Consider the following 20,597-nt stretch of genomic DNA (forward strand, 5'->3'; position numbering starts at 1 on the left):
AGATGTTTGTACAACGTCATTGGAGTTCACCTGTGGTAAATTCAATTGATTGGACATGATTTGGAAAAGGACACACTTGTCTAAATAAGGTCCCGCATTTGCAATGCATGTCAGAGCAAAAACCAAGCCTTGAGGTCGAAGGAATTGTCTGTAGAGTGCATAGACAGGATTGAGTCGAGGCACAGATCTGTGGAAGGGTACCAAAACATTTCTGCAGCATTGAAGCTCCCCAAGAACACAGTGACCTCTATCATTCTTAAATGGAAAAAGTTTGGAACCACCAAGACTATTCCTACAGCTGGCCGCCCAGCCAAACTGAGCAATCGGGGGAGAAGGGCCTTGGTCAGGGAGGGGATGATTTTCAGCGGCAGGGACTGGGAGACTAGTCAGGAGATGGATAAATTAATAGAGCAAAGTACAGAGAAATTCTTGATGAAAACCTGCTCCACAGCGTTCAGGAACTCAGACTGGGGTGAAGGTTCACCTTCCAACAGGACAACGACCCTAAGTACACAGCCAAGACAACACGGGAGTGGCTTCGGGACAAAGTCCTTGAGTGGCCCAGCCAGAGCCCGGACTTGAACCCGATCGAACATCTCTGGAGAAACCTGAAAATAGCTGTGCAGTGACGCTGCCCATCCAACCTGACAGAGCTTGAGGGGATCTGTAGAGAAGAATGGCAGAAACTCCCCAAATACAGGTGTGCCAAGCTTGTAGCGTCATACCCAAGAAGACTCGATGCTGTAATCGCTGCCAAAGATGCTTCAAGAAAGTAAAGGGTCTGAATACTTATGTAAATGTGATATTTCCATTTCCCCAAACATTTTGAAACCTGTTTTTGTATAGATTGATAAGGGAAAAACAATTTAATCCATATTAGAAAAAGGCTGCAACGTAACAAAAAGTGGAAAAAGTCAAGGGGTCTGAATACTTTCTGAATGCACTCTCTCATATGATATATATACAGTTGAAGTCGGAAGTTTACATACACCTTAGCCAAATACATTTAAACTCAGTTTTTACAATTCCTGACATTTATTCCTCGTTAAAATTCCCTGTCTTAGGTCAGTTAGGATCACCACTTTATTTTAAGAATGTGAAATGTCAGAATAATAGTAGAGAGAATTATAAAGTTCAGCTTTTATTTCTTTCATCAAATTCCCGGTGGGTCAGAAGTTTACATACACTCAATTAGTATTTGGTAGCATTGCCTTTAAATTGTTTAACTTGGGTCAAACGTTTCAGGTAGCCTTCCACAAGCTTCCCACAATAAGTTGGGTGAATTTTGGCCCATTTCTCCTGACAGAGCTGGTGTAACTGAGTCAGGTTTGTAGGCCTCCTTGCTCAAACGCGCTTTTTCAGTTCTGCCCTACACATTTTCTATGGGATTGAGGTCAGGGCTTTGTGATGGCCACTCCAATACCTTGACTTTGTTGTCCTTAAGCCATTTTGCAAGAACTTTGGAAGTATGCTTGGGGTCATTGTCCATTTGGAAGACCCATTTGCGACCAAGCTTTAACTTCCTGATTTTCCTACCTCACGATGACATCTATTTTGTGAAGTGCACCAGTCCCTCCTGCAGCAAAGCACCCCCACAGCATGATGCTGCCACCCCTGTGCCTCACGGTTGGGATGGTGTTCTTTGGCTTGCAAGCCTCCCCTTTTACTCCAAACATAACGATGGTCATTATTGCCAAACAGTTCTATTTTAGTTTCATCATACCAGAGGACATTTCTCCAAAAAGTACGATCTTTGTCCCCATGTGCAGTTGCAAACCGCAGTCTGGCTTTTTTATGGCGGTTTTGGAGCAGTGGCTTTTTCCTTGCTGAGCGGCCTTTCAGGTTATGTCGATATAGGACTCATTTCACTGTGGATATAGATACTTTGTACCTGTTTCCTCCAACATTTTCACAAGGTCCTTTGCTGTTGTTCTGGGATTGATTTGCACTTTTCGCACCAAAGTACGTTCATCTCTAGGAGACAGAACGCGTCTCCTTCCTGAGCGGTATGACGGCTGTGTGGTCCCATGGTGTTTATACTTACTATTGTTTGTACAGATGAACGTGGTACCCTCAGGCGTTCGGGAATTGCTCCCAAGGATGAACCAGACTTGTGGAGGTCTACAATTTTTTGTCTGAGGTCTTGGCTGATTTCTTTTGATTTTCCCATGATGTCAAGCAAAGAGGCACTGAGTTTGAAGGTAGGCCTTGAAATACATCCACAGGTACACCTCCAATTGACTCAAATGATGTCAATTAGCCTATCAGAAGCTTCTAAAGCCATGACATAATTTTCTGGAATTTTCCAAGCTGTTTAAAGGCACAGTCAACGTAGTGTATGTAAACTTCTGACCCACTTGAATTGTGATACAGTGAATTATAAGTGAAATAATCTGTCTGTAAACAATTGTTGGAAAAATTACTTGTGTCATGCACAAAGTAGATGTCCTAACCGACTTGCCAAAACTATAGTTTGTTAACAAGTCATTTGTGGAGTGGTTGAAAAACAAGTTATAATGACTCCAACCTAAGTGTATATAAACCTCCGACTTCAACTGTATATATAGTACACAATAAAACGTGTGAAACGTGTGAAACAACAGCTCAACAACAACTCGACATCAACACAAGATACAGCCTTTTCACATCTCCAGAAAAACGTCATTGTCCGCGCAATATGGAAATGGCTTCACAATGATTGACATAAAAAAACGTTAACACATCATCTCACCCTCTCTTCTTCTTGAGGTTCTTGAAGCCGCAGCACAGGGAGGGGTAGGTGAGGTCTGCGGTAACCAGGTGTTTGAAGGTTTTGATTGGCGGGAGCTTCTTCAGGTTCCAGGCGTTGCGGGCCATCAGCTCCCTGAGAGATTCCAGGCCTGCTGTGGGGAGGGACGACACCCCCGTCAGGGACACGTCACTGGAAAAGGAAACACAGGGAATACATGTGACAGCTGGAGGTAATACAGAGCTCCTAGAGGGTTCTTACAGAGTTCAGAACAGTGAATACGGGAGACAGCTGGAGGTTAAACAGGGGTCATACAGAGTTCATACAGCTTTGGGTCACATATTATGTCACCTTGGGGAATGTGTGTGTGTGCGCGCGTGTGTAGAAGTGCTGTAATGGTATTTGGAATCATAGGCCATGTCACGGGCCATAGACATTACTATCATTAAAGCCTAACAACAGATGAAGCCTAGTGAAGATATGGTTTTGTACTGTTTAGGACAGCAACACCTCCCCACTTTCTAGTTGTTATGATATGCGTGGCTACCCGTTTTGTGCATTCTCCAAATCTGGGATACACATTTTTGTCAAATGCCTATTTATTCCCCAATTGTTAGACTTGCGATCTTTCTGAAACGGAATGCAAAATACAACGCCTACATCTTGTTCCCGCAAAAGAGTATCCACCACTCTTCCATCGTCTTTATCTAATTAAACATTCTGTTTTTATTGTCCACGTTGCCATGCCAAAGACTGAACCTCACTGGGACGTAAAGTCACAACTCAGTACAAGCTCACATCCAGTCCTGGGTTACATCCCAAATGGCACCCTATTCCCTATATAGTGCACTACTTTTGACCGGAGCCCTGGTCAAAAGTAGTGCACTACACAGGGAATAGGGTGCCATTTGGGTATTCAATTTCTCCTTCAGCATCCTGTGTGATTGTATTATCAGCACATAGTGTAACCTACACTCCCCCTTCGAGGGGCCAAGTGGGGGACAAAACATTAACAAGATGTTTCCTCATCTAGTGTATCAGTGAAATGATCTGCTAAATGATTTAATAATAATAATAATATACAGAAACACAAGCCAAACAATGCATAAAATTAAATCACACTTTCTTTCTTTTCCAGAGGCAGCTGAGTATTTTTCTGTCACATTGGTTCTCTCTCTCTCTCTCTGGTGGAACATTGAGCAACACTGGATAATAATAGTGTGTGTCAAAGACCTGCCGGCGGTCTGATTTTGTCATTGGGAGATATTTAGGCCATGACCTCATGTGGATGACCTCACCACTCAGCCAGGACTAAGACATGTTCCAATACTTTAGAAATATCCTTCCTTCCTTTTCCCCCCGTGAGGTTAGTATAGAGATACGTGATTGAATGGGTATAAGCAAGTTAACAACCTTATTACTTTCACCAATCCAACCAATTCAGGTCAGTGATTACGTCAAGGAACGTAGGAAGGAAGGCCACATTTCTGAAGTACTGAACAAGGCTGGGGAACAGATTGACTTATTAAAAACGTATTAAAGAGGTTACAGCTTGAGGAGTACTACTTCAGAAAACAGATAACAGAGGTAAGGTTTCTGCATCAAACTCCCCAGAAAGGGAAGGGGATATGTAATTCCACTATGACTCTCAAAACAGAGAGGGGAAGGAAAAGTTGAACGTTTCTGTAACACTCACACACAATCTGCGTCTGATTTCCCAGTCAAAATCCCAGCTGTCGTTAAGCTATTCTCATGATTTCTGAACTGTGTTTCTCCCAGACATGTTTCTCACTCATTCTCCACTTTTATGGGAAAATAGAGAGGTACAAAAAGAAAGAAACTTAGCCATGAATGAATTACCGAAGTTATGATTTGAACCCATTTGGCTTTGTAAAAAGGATTGTTTTTCTAGTAATTATTGAATATTTTCGATACTTAATCGTCTGATAATTCTGGACTATCTCTATAAAAGTTCCAAACCCAACTCATAAATCACATATCATTGCAAAACACTCTTGATTAATATCACATTATTGGAACATACTGTATCTCTCTGTTTAATAAGACAAATAACTGACATTTAAGACTGGAACATTGGATGCATTTGTACCATTCTTTCAAAGTAGTTTGAGCAACTAGAACTTCAGAATAGGAACTGAACATGTTGGGCAGTGCAGTGAGAGGAGTTTTTTGTCCAGGGCTCACTTGAAAAAAAAGGATGCTCATCTCTATATGACTTTCCTGGTTAAATAAAGGATGAATAATTACGCACAGAAGCATTGGGCCACTAACAGTGCCTGCAAACGTTCTTTCATCCATCTTGGTCAGACGCTTGTTCCTATGGAGGTACCTGGAGAGAAAACACACACGCACACGCAAACAAGAATGTAACCGACACACTTCAATCACCATAATAATCCTGATAGCTCGGAGACGTGCTACAATATTTTCACTATACACATCACACCACGTTCTACTGTTTATGCACCCTGCTTCCTGGAGTAACACTGACTTCGGACGACTCAGGTCTTATCCTGAGTGTTGTTTTAAATTAGCCGTCCCACCATCGGAGAAGGTACTTCAGAAACACGCTGCACCTTTAAAATAGATATTGTAGAGTCCCTAAATCTAATTTTGATAATAAAGGTGTGTGGGAGTGTTTGTCTTGGTGTTACAGCTCTGGGATCAGCTCTCGCTCTGAGAAAACACACATACACACCGATACACACACTCCCGGATCAGTTTTTTTCTCTAAGCACGCTCTGTGCGTGCCAACCCAAACAGCAGTGTGGTAAGACTGACTACAGTGACTGCCCATTGGTCTAATTACAACTCCATAAGGACCAGCTAGGGTTTTACTGGGGGTGAATGGTTAAATGGAGGGATGGGGTGGAGGTCAGAGCTATATTAATGTTTCATATCCTGATGGGAAAGCTAGAGAGGTGACAAAAAGGAGGGTGGTGGAGGGTGAAGTTTGGGGTTAAAGGGAAAACAGTAACAAAAGTAAGTAAGTAATGTTTACATGTCTTTATACAATATTGGGGTCGGAGTGGAGGAGGGGTGCATCGGGACAGTGTAGTGACACAGAAAGCAATGATTGTTTTTTTACATTTCAATTTTAAACTTTATTCATCCAGGTTAGTCTCAGTAAGATGAAATCTAGATCAAAATAAGACTTTTTGTTCCCTTATGGGGAAATACATTTCCTTTGGTGCTTTGATGCAGACTTCCTGAAATTGTCTTCTTAAAAAAAGAAAATCAGGAGAACTAGGGCTTCCTAATCAAGGCTGAGGTTAACCTCTCTCTAAGCACGTCTGGGAGAACCAGTTCAGATGGAACCGTGATCCTACTGCTTGTGTAGCGTAATAGTGTAATTTTGAGTAAGGAAATATTAATGCCAGATGTAAAAAAAAAAATAATAATAATCCAGTCAAAATACTAAGTAACTTAATTTTGGTGAAATGAAGGGGTCTGAAATGACTGATTGTTAAGCCAGAGTGAAAGATATCATAACTGTAACAACATGGAGAAGTACTGGAGGTACGGTTCTCTATGAGAAGACTCTTCCTCTAAGGCAGTCCAAAGCACTGTTACAATCCATTTATACAGTAATTGGTTCCAACAGCAAGAGTTCATCAACAATACAACATTACAAGAATCCTTGCTGCTTCAGTGCTTTGTCCTGCATGGCTTTGGGTCAGCAGGGTCAAGCAGAGAGCTGCAGGTGGCTACTAATACAGTATTTCATTTTCTATTCTATTATTTTCTATTCTATACCATTCTATTCTGTTATTTTCTATTCTGTTATTTTCTATACTATACCATTCTATTCTGTTATTTTCTATTTTATACCATTCTATTCTATTATTTTCTATACTATACCATTCTATTCTGTTATTTTCTATTTTATACCATTCTATTCTATTATTTTCTATACTATACCATTCTATTCTGTTATTTTCTATTCTGTTATTTTCTATACTATACCATTCTATTCTGTTATTTTCTATTCTGTTATTTTCTATACTATACCATTCTATTCTGTTATTTTCTATTATATTATGTTATTTTCTATTTTATACCATTCTATTATGTTATTTTCTATTTTATACCATTCTATTCTATTATTTTGTGTTAATGATATAAGCAAAATAACTTACACAGCATCCAGTTTGGTCCCGTTGAAAGCATGATGTTGAATGTCGGTGAAGCCATTACTGTACAACATCCTGTAAGAGAATAAACACATCAGAAAACATTCATAACAGTAACATTTACTGAAGTCAAAACTGCGTTATTTTATGCACCAACCCACTGAATCTGTCTGGTTGTACAGGTCCTATTAATCAGTAATGCCAATTCCAGCTGTTGAATAACATGTATATTTTGGTGCTGAGGATTTGCCTGTGTATGCATTTCAGTGACCAAAATCACTACAACATTTTCTGTAACATATTTCCCTGTGTTATGTTCTCCCCAACAAAATTGAACCACTTCGATCGATGTATTGGTTAGTTGTGTCCTGAATCAGTTTGTCAATGTGACCATGGCTTTGGCATCTAATGTAATGGTGTTTTCTCGCCGACAGACATTTGTGAGAACATCTCTGTGCTGGTCACAGCACTCTCAGACTGCAAGCAAGGGTAATGCAATGGCCTATAGTCCACAGTGAAGACACCAGTGAAACTGTAGAGCTATGGCTGTGTACTCACACCGTCAGCACTTGGTTGGTAATACCGCGGAATGAGTTTGCTGGGACCTCAGATATGTATGGATGATCAGCTATTTCACTGAGGAGATACAAGAGGAAATTAGGTGGTGTTGCAAATACACTACCGGTCAAAAGTTTTAGAACACCTACTCATACAAGGGTTTTTCTTTATTTTTACTATTTTCTACATTGTAGAATGATGTAATATTCTATAATATATGGAATCATGTAGTAACCAAAAAAGTGTTAAACAAATCAAAATATATTTTATATTTGAGATTCTTCAAATAGCCACCCTTTGCCTTGACGACAGCTTTGCACACTCTTGGCATTCTCTCAACCAGCTTCACCTGGAATGCTTTTCTGTTGTTTTGTTGGCTGCTTTTCCTTCACTCTGCGGTCCGACTCATCCCAAACCATCTCAATTGGGTTGAGGTCGGGGGATTGTGGAGGCCAGGTCATCTGATGCAGCACTCCATCACTCTCTTTCTTGGTAAAATAGCCCTTACACAGCCTGGAGGTGTGTTGGGTCATTGTCCTGTTGAAAAACAAATGGTAGTCCCACTAAGCCCGAACTAGATTGGATGGCGTATCGCTGCAGAATGCTGTGGTAACCATGCTGGTTAAGTGTGCCTTGAATTCTAAATAAATCACAGACAGTGTCACCAGCACAGCACCCCCACAACATAACACCTCCTCCTCCATGCTTTATAGTGGGAAATACACATGCGGAGATCATCGTGTCTCACATAGACACGGCGGTTGTAACCAAAATTTGGACGCCAGACCAAAAGGACAAATTTCCATCGGTCTAATGTCCATTGCTTGTGTTTCTTGGCCAAAGCAAGGCTCTTCTTATTATTGGTGTCCTTTAGTAGTGGTTTCTTTGCAGCAATTCGACCATGAAGGCCTGATTCACACAGTCACCTCTGAACTGTCGATGTTGGGATGTGTCTCTTTTTTTTAACTCTGAAGAATTTATTTGGGCTGCAATTTCTGAGACTGGTAACTCCAATGAACTTATCCTGTGCAGCAGAGGTAACGCTGGGTCTTCCATTCCTGTGGCGGTCCTCATGAGAGCCAGTTTCATCATAGCGATTGATGTTTTTTGCGACTGCACTTGAAGAAACTTTCAAAGAAATGTTCCATATTGGCTGACCTTCATGTCTTAAAGTAATGATGGACTGTCATTTCTCTTTGCTTATTTGAGCTGTTCTCGCCATAATATGGACTTGGTCTTTCACCAAATAGGGCTATCTTCTGTATACACCCCACACCTTGTCACAACACAACTGACTGGCTCAAATGCATTAAAAAGGAAAGAAATTCCACAAATTAACTTAAGAAGGCACACATGTTAATTGAAATGCATTCCAGGTGACTACCTCATAAAGCTGGTTGAGGGAATGCCAAGAGTGTGCAAAGCTGTCATCAAGGCAAAGGGCGGCTATTTGAAGAATTTCAAATATATTTTGATTTGGTTAACACTTTTTTGGTTACTACAGGATTCCATATGTGCTATTTCATAGTTCCGATGTCTTCACTATTAATCTACAATTTAGAAAATAGTAAAAAATGAAGAAAAACCCTAGAATGAGTAGGTGTTCTAAAACGTTTGACTGGTAGTGTATAGAAAACCTCGTCAGAGAGTAGAAAAAAAGGAATGGAATGACACAGAATGGAAAATAGCTAAGTACATCTCCTAGCACTATAGTAACCACTGGCATTAGACGACAGGCGAGACATAATGGATTGGAAAATCCTTACTATAAATAAGACAGCTCTTTAGAGAGGACAGGATGATGCTTCTACACTCCCCTACGTATGTGTTTTGGACAGTATAGCTACAATCCTTAATTTGGCTCTATACCCCAGAATTTTGGATTTGAGATCAAATGTTTTATATGAGGTGACAGTGCATATTTTCACCTTTTATTCGAGGGTATTTTTATACTTATCTGTTTTTTGAAATGAAAGCACTTTATGTATCTAGTTCCCCATTTGAAGGTGTCATGAGTATTTGAACAAATTCACTTCTAGTTTATTACATTTAGTCAAAAGTTTAGTATATGGTCCTATATTCCTAGCACGCAATAACTACATCATGCTTGTGACTCTACAAACGTGTCGGATGCATGCGTTTCGGATCAGGTTGTGCCCAATAGAAATGAATGGTAAATAATGTAGTGTTATTTTGGAATCACTTTTATTGTAAATAAGAATATAATATTTCTAAATACTTCTACATTAATGTGGATGCTACCATGACTATGGATAATCATGAATGAATCGTGAATAATGATGAGTGAGAAAGTTAAAGATGCTATTTTCTATTTTTTATTTAACTGATCATGCCACCATTTTTTGGGTGGGGTATGATATTTATGCCACTGTAACTTATTCGCTCATCATTATTCACAATTCACTCATGACACATATGTGTTGAGAAACATATTATATTCTTATTTACCCACAACGTGACTCCAAAATGACACAATACAATATTTACCATTCATTTCTTTTGGGAACAACATAATCTGAAACACAACCAAAACTAACTGCAAATGCATCCAACAAGTTTGCAGAGTCACAAACTTTTGACAAAATGTTATACGCTATAAGTGTATTTGTCCAAATACTTATGACACCTTCAAATGGGAGGACTAGATACATAAAGTGCCTTCATTTCTAATCGATAAAACCGGTATGTATGAAAATACCATCAAATAAAAAAAGGTGACATTCTGTACTGTCGCCTCAAATGCTATTTTGTATAGAGTATAGAGCTTAATTAAAAGTTTGAGCTTCACTGTCCAAATAAATATGAAGAAGAGTGTGTGTGTGATGTCAGTCTCATTAAAGAGATTTAAACCTCAATCGACTTACGGGTAAAAATCCCATTATTTTCCACATTTAGTATGACAAATGAGTGAGGTATTGAATGAAATACTGGAATGTATAGAAATACTACTGAAATATGGAATGTTATGGTTGTAATACTTGTGAGACAGTACCTACTTGAGTATAGTGCTAACAAAGGTAGTATGTATTAGTAATGCAGTTTGCTTACAGTATAAAGTTCATATCATCTGAGTGAATGTTGGTGAGATCAGGAAAGATGGTGAGGCCAGTATTGAAAATCCCCCTAGAAGGAACCAAGAGAGAGATGGTTAGATAGCTGGCAGGCGATGACCAAGCAGACTATACCAATCAAAACCAAGAGAGAGATGGAAAGATAGCTGGCAGTGACCAAGCAGACTCCCTCACCAATCAAGCAACCACAGAGTATAAAATATAACATGACAGTGCCAGTACTGGCATATACAATAGGAACCTTTTAAGTTGAATAGATTGGAAATAATTGCTCAATTATTGCCAAAGCCAAATATTTCAAGACAAGTCTCATCTATTGTATCTTGTGTTAAAGTAATGTTGTCAGTTTTTCACTTACATTAGCGTTTTCAAAGCCAAGATGGTTTTGATTTTGAAAAAAAGATGCTTATAATAAACGTAGGATTTCTAAATGAGCTCACAGGTATTTCAGGTTTGGAAGGTTCTTAAATGCTTCTGGGTCGATGTACGACAGACTCTTTGCGTTCCGGATCTCTCTGAAATGGAAAACACAAATACACCTTAAAAATGACAGTAAACATGATGTTTTCCAGTTTGACAAGTACTTCTGTGTATCCTAGGATTAAGTGCTCATACATCCTTTGCTTTGCTTAGTAATTTGACATTCCTGTGTCACTGAACATACAGGACATGTTGCGTAGTATATAGGGTTGTATTCATCCCCACGAGTCCTTTACAGTTTCCTTTCATGTTCTCTAAAAGTCAAGTACGTGCTTTAGGTTCACTGAAACACACACATCAAATCTTATTCGTCACATGCTTCGTAAAACAACAGGTGTAGACTAACAGTGAAACGTTTACTTACATGCACACTCACACACCCTAAGACCCCCCCCCCCACCCCCCCCCCCCCACACACACACACACACTGAGTGCTGACAGAAGAGGGCAAGGTGCATGTCTGTCTATCGGAAAGACGAGGAGGAAAATCTCCAAAGTCTCCACATACATCCAACTCTGGAAGCCAAGGTTCAATTAACGTTTCATTAGTGTGTTGACTCTGGTGCACCCATCGGCCAAAGAGAGGGCTCTCCTCTTTGCTTGTCTAACCCATGTGGTGTGGATGAAAGCTGGGGAACGTGTGAACCTAGCCCTCCTTCACACACCTAGGTAACCGCAATCAGCACCCTAGCCAACATGTTCTGACCACTGAGAGTCTGAGCCACTGTGTGTGTTTGTGTGCAGTGAACAGCTACCTTAACCTCCACCCCACCTCGTCCTCCACCACCTCCCTTCCTCCCTGCCTCTCAGTCCCTGAGTTGGTGTGTCTGTGTGCAGTGAACTGCTACCCTACCCCCTTCTACCCCATCCCACTCTCCACCTCCTCCCTCCCTCTCAGACCTCAGCTCCTTGATTCCCCGAACAGCCCTTGCCACCCTCCACCTCCTCTTGGTCCGGCCTTTGTGTCTGACCCATGGAGGAAACAGGAGAGAGATGCCATTATTATGTGATGTGGCACAACCACTGGACCAATCAGGTCTGAACAGGCCCTGGTGATCCAATAGAAATAATGGGCTATGAACTCTTCTTAGTGTGGGAGAAACTCTTGGTCTCTACACTTTGAGCCTATCACAGAGCGTGAGCCAGGACAGGGATTGGCCAAATATAGAGCCTGTCACAGTGGGGACTGTGCTGATGGACATCAATGGAATACGAGATAAGGGGAAAGTCAGTGTTCTGTACTATTGTGATGAAGCAGCTTGATGCAAAGCAAAGTCTTGACGCAAAGCAAATAAATGATTAAATGATCTCATCCCATGCAACTTAGCGGTCAGACCTTAGAGAGACCATACATCAGACGCCGATATAGAGACAACTAAGGCCATTACGCAAACCAACTTGCTGTTTATGAGACGCCTCCACAGCAGCTCAGGCATGGATAGGAAAACCACATTGACTGTTGGCTTCCACTCTCTCCTAACATCCCCAGTTGCACGCTGTTACGTCTGTCTGTTTAGACCCAGACCTAGCGATGATGGACAGGAGACAGATACTCTATGTATCAATTATTCTCTCCAACGTCATTATGTCAGAAGGCACTTCGCTAAAAGTGCTGCCCCAGAGTAACATGGGACGTCAAAGCCACGCTCTTCAGATGTTATGAAATGTTGTCGTCAACCGTAACTGTTATGGAAACGCTGTTGGGTAACAGTTCTAGAATATCTGTTGATCGTGTATGCATATGCTGGCGCTCGCAATGGTTTGCGGCATGGAAGGGGAGAACACTATTTACGATCCTGAAAATAATAAGGCAAATTCATCTAACTTCTTCACCATAATGTGTTTAATAAGAGTCATTATTAGAAAAAACACTCCCCTCCATATGTATTTGGACAGTGAAGCAAAACATTTTGTGAAGCTCCAGCATTTTGGATTTGAGATCAAATGTTTCATATGAGGCGACAGTACAGAATGTCACCCTTTATTTGAGGGTATTTTTATGACTTCTTCAAATGGGGGGACTAGATCTATAAAGTGCTTTTGTTTCTAAACATTAAAACAGATTTGTATGATCAAATTAAAAGGTGACATTATGCACTGTCGCCTCATATGAAACATTCTAGCTTAAATCTAAAATGCTGGAGACAAAATATTTTTATCTTCACTGTTCAAATACATATGGAAGGGAGTGTACATATGTACTCACATGTGGGTGATTTTCTTTAGATTGTAGAAGGAATGCCTCTCAAGTCCTGCCAGTGTTACGTCCACTGATATGTATCTGAAAGAAAGAAACCATCATACTTTGATATAGGGATTTTCAACATACAGAAAGACATACGGTATCTTTAATAAAATTAAAGATCAATTTTACACTCTTTCTTCCACATTCTTTACACACATGGTTTTACTGTGTAACATTTTATCAAATACAATTAAAAAGGTATTGCGCAAACATACCAATTATTATACAACATGTGATTTACTGTCATCTACACTCCTTTCCGTATTTATTTGGACAGTGAAGATCAACTTTGTATACTCCGGCATTTTGGATTTGAGATCAAATGAGGCGACAGTACAGAATGTCACCTTTCATTTGAGGCTATTTTTCATACCTATCGGTTGTACTTTTTAGAAATGAAATCACTTTATGCATATTGTCCCCCCCTTTGAAGATGTTTTTTTCATAATATTTGGACAAATTCACTTATTTGTGTATTAAAGTAGTAAAAAAGTTAGCACGCAACAACTACAGTGCATTCGGAAAGTATTCAGACCCCTTGACCTTTTCCACATTTTGTTACGTTACAGCCTTATTATAAAATTGATTTTTTTTTTTAATTCCCTCATCAATCTACAGACAATACCCCATAATGACAAAGCAAAAACAGGTTATCAATTTTAGAAAATGTATATACAAAAACCCCGTAAATATCTCATTTAAATAAGTATTCAGACAATTTACTCAGAACTTTGTTGAATCACCATTGGCAGTGATTGCAGCATCAAGTCTTCTAGGGTATGACGCTACAAGCTTGGCACACCTGTATTTGGGGAGTTTCTGCCATTCTTCTCTGCAAATCCTCTCAAGCTCTGTCAGGTTGGATGGGGAGCATCACTGCACAGCAGTTTTCAGGTCTCTCCAGAGATGTTTGATCGGGTTCAAGTGCGGGCCCTGGCTGGGCCACTCAAGGACATTCAGAGACTTGTTCCGAAGCCACTCCTGCATTGTCTTGGCTGTGTGCTTAGGGTCGTTGCCCTGTTGGAAGGGGAACCTTTGCCCCAGTCTGAGGTCTTGAGTGCTCTGGAGCAGGTTTTCATCACTGATCTCCCTGTACCTTGCTCCGTTCATCTTTCCCTCGATCCTGACCGAAAAACATCCCCACAGCATGATGCTGCCACCACCATGCTTCACCGTAGGGATGGTGACAGGTTTCCTCCAGATCTGACGCTTGGCATTCAGACCAAAGTGTTCGATCTTGGTTTCATCAGACAAGAGAGAATCTTATTTATCATGGTCTGTGAGGCCTTTAGGTGCCTTTTGGCAAACTCCAAGCGGGCTATCATGTGCCATTCACTAAGGAGTGGCTTCCGTCTGGCCACTCTACTGTACCATAAAGGCTTGATTGGTGGAGTGCTGCAGAGATGGTTGTCCTTCTGGAAGGTTCTCCCATCTCCACAGAGGAACTCTGGAGCTCTGTCAGAGTGACCATCGGGTTCTTGGTCACCTCCCTGTTCAGTTTGGACAGGTGGCCAGCTCTAGGAAGGGTCTTGGTGGTTACAAACTTCTTCCATTTAAGAATGATAGAGGTCACTGTGTTCTTGGGGACCTTCAATGCTGCAGAAATGTTTTGGTACCCTTCCCCAGATCTGTGCCTCGACACAATCCTGTCTCGAAACTCTACGGACAGTTCTTTTGACCTCATGGCTTGGTTTTTGCTCTGACATGCACTGTCAACTGTGGGACCTTATATAGTCAGGTGTGTGCCTTTCCAAATCATGCCCAATCAATTGAATTTACCACAGGTAGACTCCAATCAAGTTGTAAAAACATCTTAAGGATGATCAATGGAAACAGGATGCACCTGAGCTCAATTTCGCGTCTCATAGCAGAGTCTGAATACTTACGTAAATAAGGTATTTCTGGTTTATATTTTTTTAATAAATGTACACATTTAAAAAGTAACCTGTTTTCACTTTGTCATTATGGGGTATTGAGTGTAGATAGATTAAATTATATTTTTTCTTCATTAATTTTAGAATAAGGCTGTAACGTAACAAAATGTGGAAAAAGGCAAGGGATCTGAATACCTTCCGAAGGCACTGTACATCAAGCTTGTAACTCTACAAACTTGATGGATGCATTTGCAGTTTGTTTTGTTTGTGCTTTGGATTACGTTGTGCCCAATAGGAACTGAATGGTGAATAATCTAGTGTCCTCTTGGAGTAACTTTTATTGTAAAAAAGAAAATAATGTTTCTGAACACTTCTACATGAATGTGGATGTTACCATGATTATGGATAATCATGAATGAATCGTGAATAATGATGAGTGAGAAATTTACAGAGGAACAAACTTCATACTGCCAAATCAAATTCTAACATCTCACCATTACCAATAACAGGAGAGGCTAGAATTTTTGTGGGGGTATGATCTTTGCTCTTGTTACAATTCATTCATGATTATCCATAATCATGGTAGCATCCACATTACTGTAGAAGTGTTCAGAAACATTCTTTTCTTATTTACAATAAAAGGTACTCCAAGATGGCACTAGATTATTCACCATTCAGGTCCTAATTGGGCAAAACAATCTGAAACACAACCAAAACAATCTGAAAATGCATCCAACAAGTTTGTAGAGTCACAAGCTTGATGTAGTCATTGCGTGCTAAAAATATGGGACCAGATATTAAACTTTTGACTACTTGAATACACTATAAGTGAATTTGTCCTAATTCTTTTAAAATGGGGGGGGGACGCTAAAAAAGATACGTATGAAAATACCCTCAAATAAAAGGTAAGATTCTGTACTGTTGCCTCAATTGAAACATTCAAAATACTGGAGTATAGAGCCCAATGTAAAAATATGTTAGCTTCACTGTCCAAATAAATACGGAGGGGCGTGTACCTGAACCACTGTGAGAAGTAAAGCTACTAGACTAATGATCCTCAATCCAAAGCTTTAGCCTCAGTCCTATAGTCTTAACCACCCACCTCTCCCAATGCCTCGAAATCCATGGGTAATTTAACAGGTATGTATGCACCCTACATATCCATTACCCAGTCATCAGTACCACTGCTTTCATTTGTTATTACTGAGTAACTACTGTGTAGTCTAATGGCATATAAAACAAACAGACTGAGATTATGAATCTATATCAGAAATGGAATGAGTCTCTTCATTGTGAGAAAGCAGGGTTAGTATTTAAAGTGCAGTGCACTAGACTAGAATTGCTCCTGATTGCTAATAAATACTATTTACATGCTGCTAAATGAAGGGGGTTAAACAAGTACTTCCAGTCTAGACTACAGGTTAAAAAGGGTCTCTATTCCAGTATTCTGTGGCAGGTTGAAGCTTATTGTCATGGGTCTTGTCCTGGAGGCAGAACTGGGCAGCTGCTAAGTCGAAATTGTCTATGTAGTAAAAATGTATGATATATATATATATATATATTTTAAACTTTTTGATCTTAATTTAAGGTTAGGCATTAGGGTTAGCTGTGTGGTTAAGGTTAGGCTTAAAATCAGATTTGATTACTTTCTGGCTGTGCCAGCTAGCGACCACTCCGCAGAGCTGCCCCCAGAACAAGATTGATGACGAAAACCGCTAACCTGCTATTCTGTTGGGCAATATAGAGGTGTGCTGGGTGAGGCTGGGGAAAACATCTCCTTTTGCTCTCTCTCGCTCTTCTTTCCTCATGCAGGACTTGGACACAGCCACTGGCCTCAGGCTGGGATCAAGGCCTAGCTCGTGTATATTTTCAGAGAAGTTGTCAAAAAGAAATCAATTTCAAATTTTCGCATTGCTTTCAACATTTTGGCTTGGTGATACCCTTTTCCACCTTCTTCTACTGAGTTGATATTTTACCACATCATCTAACCCGTTCCCTGAACGAGGCACCAATCCGTACAGGCGACTCCACCGGAATACCTTGCCGATGCCTAGGCCCTTGCGGTGGGAAGGCTGACATTCCTATTCTAGAAACGCATTAGCTCTTCCAACTGTGATTAGCAGACAGCGGTGATACTAAACAGAGAACAGATCATCTGCACAAGTGGAGGAGAGGACAAAGAGAGAGAGAGAGAGATTTTGGGGGGGGGAGAAAGAGAGAGAGAGTGTGGGGGGAGAAAGAGAGAGAGAGGAAGCAGAGAGCGAGAGGAGGCTTGGAAAAGGCTTGGATCCCTGATCCCAATGTTTTGGATCAGAGGGAGGATAATAGATAGGTGGATGATGTGGAGTCGGGATATTAAGAATTGAAATATAGCTTTGTGGCTTAATGAGGTGAGAATTTGTGATGATGATCGGAGAGATAGAAAGAGAGGGACAAGGAAGGGAATAATGGTGAAAAGAGACTGTGCGATTGTGCTGATGGTGATTCACTCACATCCTTGAGATGTTGACCAGGTTGGAGAAAACATCTCCTGGCACTGATGTCAGACGCGTCTCCAGAAGCCATCTGGAAGAGACATAGAGGAGTACTGATCAATGTAAAGTTTACAGATCCATGTAAAATTGACAGATCCAACACAATCAAACACTCATATCGTGCAAATACGTACAAAAACTATTTCAGCAGATTTTGTTCATTTTTGTGTTGCTTAATTCGTGTGAAAATACACGTGTTTAGGTACGACTTAACTCATAGGAAAAGACACAAATATTTGTGCAACCTTATTCATAGGAAAATACATTTTGCGTGGGCAAACTTCAGAACAATCTTTTCAAAGTTATTGGAGCAATGCATTTTGGGCAATGGTGTTTTACACTGCCTTTGTTGTTGTTAATCAACCAGGTTGTCACTGAAATGAATGCCAATGCTGTGTTCTATGCTTACTTTCACTTAATACTTTGGGATACTGGTGCCATGTTATATTTTATGAGGGTTGCCAGATTGGAGTAAAAAGCAGTATGTCTTTTTTTTGTGGTATTGATGGAGGTTTTTGATTGGGGAATGGAGATACATTTTCATGATGGGAAATTAGTTCATCAATAAATATGGGTAAACAGAAGACCTGCAAAAAAAATCTGTTTGGTTTAAATTCCCCTGGTGCAACTGCATGGTATGTGCAAATATAACGAGTCTGGACAATGGGCAATTAAGCCATATCAACGCAGTTAAACAGGTTCATGTAAAATAAGTAATTCTGTTGGCTTACACTTATGGCACTTCCTAGGCCGTTTCATGATGTTTATTACGTTTGTGTCAATGACTTACAGTAGGCTATTGTAACAAGACATATCCCAGCATTGTAGGGCTACTGCCTCTGTCCAGAGGAATACTAGGCTTTCAGGGCAATGGCCATTAGAGCTCACTTTGCCACAGATGAGCCCTGGTTAGAGTCCCCGTTGCAGCTTTCACTTTCTTCTACTACGTTGTTGGCAGCGTTCAGATCACGTCCAGCTTACGTCTAGTTATGTGATCTAGTGGTGGGAAGCGTTCTGTGTTTCAACATTGTGTTGGGTTATTCTTACCAGTGTGGACCCAAAACAAACACATTCTACACATTTACAAACTACCTGTTAAAAGTGTTACTACAACCACAGGGTTCTGTTGTTACTGAACCGTATACATCTAATAACCTGACAGTGATCCACATCATATGGGTAGACAAATAATGTAAGTGTGTTATGCAGCAAAATAGAATGAGTAAAAATGACAAAAGAAATCAAGCAAAGAAGTACAACTATTTAACCATTTTATTCATTACTGAAACATGCAAACTACAAACATGTCACCAGTTAAAGATAAGGAATACATACAGAAGTCAAGAGTTGGCTATAACATGAGTACAAACAAGGTGAGTGTGTGTATACAGCATGTGTGTAAGTGTTTGTGTGCGTGTATATTATGGTGTGTATTATAATTTCCCATCCTAAAAATGTATCCCCATCTGGTATACACTTAGTGTCAAAAATGTACTGCAGGATTTGTTATAAACCATTTTAAATTGTATTTCTATGTTTCAAGTATAGCTAGAATGTCTGAACAGTGACATGATCCTCCTGAAAGCCTGAGGGAATTGAATTCAAATTGGAATTTGTGGAATTGTTGGGGATAATATTGAATTGGGAAATGAATCATTGGAATTTACCTAACATTGAAATTGAGAGCAATTGAATTATCTCTGAATTTAAAGACTGACCTGGAATTTGAATTGAAATAAATGGAATTTACAGGGAGAGGGAATTGAATTTGTGAAATTAACTCCAACCCTGTCCTTCTGCTTGTTCAGTCAGTCTGCAGGATCTATAGGCCCTGAAAACACTCATCATACACTTTGTATCCTGTAAACTGGGCGTGCAGCAGAGCAGACAACTATTGAAATTGATCAAGCAGACCATAACGCAAGAGTGCTGAAGACATGGATTCATCTTGGAGTTGAAAAGTAGACCCAACAGTGAAAAGAGAGAGAGAGACATGGATTGGAGATGAAGAACGGGGGCAAGTGAGGGTACAAGCTCGGGAACACTCCAAAGCCTGTCGATCGCTTTCATTTCAGAATTGTCGGTATTACAAATTTGTTATAGAATCAAACAAGATCCTTAATTTACAGCGAAGTCGGCCTCGGCTAACCCGGGTCGGCTCCAGACCAACATTGGTAGATAGACTGTATGTTTCTGGTTACTAGGTTCTCTCTCCATGCAATGCAGGGCTGGATGAAAGGGTTCTTTGAAGTGTATGGTGTAAACCCTGTCATAGGAACATGAGGGGAAAACAAGAACGTTGGGTCTGAGTATGTAGGAGTGGACCTGGACCTAGCCCCTCAGCTCTCAGCCAAACCAAACAATGTCTGGCCCTGCTTACACCTACGACCTGGTGGCTGGGGGAAACACACTGGGTTATAATGGTTTATTACTAAAAAGTGGTTTATTAGTGGTTTATCACCAGAAATGACCATTGGTGATATTGTTATCAATATCATTACATACATATTTTTTGGTTTGTTGTTGCAGTAGTTAATCGCAGCGGCGGTAGCTGAGCTAGCTATTGGACCTAGGTTTTGTTTCAATCTGTAGCGCAGAAGATGCGCGCCATAGTGCGATAGAAATTTGAAGGCAATGTTCCCATGACTGCCTTCACAGGAAACGCTGCATATGTCGGCTCAATCGGAAAGGACCTTTAAAAATGTCAATCGTGCTACAGTGTGGATCTTCAGCACTACGGATTAAATCGAGCCCCTAGTATTAGTTGAATGTCAAGCCTGGAGAAGAAACACTATTTAAAATGCTCTTCACTAGGATAAATAGTTAGCTCAGTAGACCATTTCCCAAAAATAATTTCAGCCAACGAAAATGGAGATCCTCTTTAGACTTCTGACTCAGATGGTAATGGAGCCGTATACTCCATAGACCTACT

The 20,597-nt window shown here is 40.4% G+C and overlaps 1 protein-coding gene across 1 annotated transcript in view; it reads right to left on the minus strand.

Moving 5' to 3' along the window:
• The window catches only part of tshr (thyroid stimulating hormone receptor), a 32,656-nt gene that overhangs the window by 5,377 nt on the left and 6,682 nt on the right, over positions 1-20,597 (minus strand). Inside the window, exons 2-9 of the mRNA XM_038968335.1 lie at positions 17,625-17,696; positions 13,219-13,293; positions 10,973-11,047; positions 10,510-10,584; positions 7,441-7,518; positions 6,889-6,957; positions 5,001-5,078; positions 2,732-2,920 (exon numbers count right to left, since the gene is read on the minus strand). Of these exons, the coding sequence (XP_038824263.1) occupies positions 2,732-2,920; positions 5,001-5,078; positions 6,889-6,957; positions 7,441-7,518; positions 10,510-10,584; positions 10,973-11,047; positions 13,219-13,293; positions 17,625-17,696 (711 nt within the window). The remainder of the gene's footprint in view (positions 1-2,731; positions 2,921-5,000; positions 5,079-6,888; positions 6,958-7,440; positions 7,519-10,509; positions 10,585-10,972; positions 11,048-13,218; positions 13,294-17,624; positions 17,697-20,597) is intronic.

The sequence above is a fragment of the Salvelinus namaycush genome, chromosome 29 (genome assembly GCF_016432855.1).
Source record: "Salvelinus namaycush isolate Seneca chromosome 29, SaNama_1.0, whole genome shotgun sequence".
Lineage (NCBI taxonomy): Eukaryota > Metazoa > Chordata > Actinopteri > Salmoniformes > Salmonidae > Salvelinus > Salvelinus namaycush.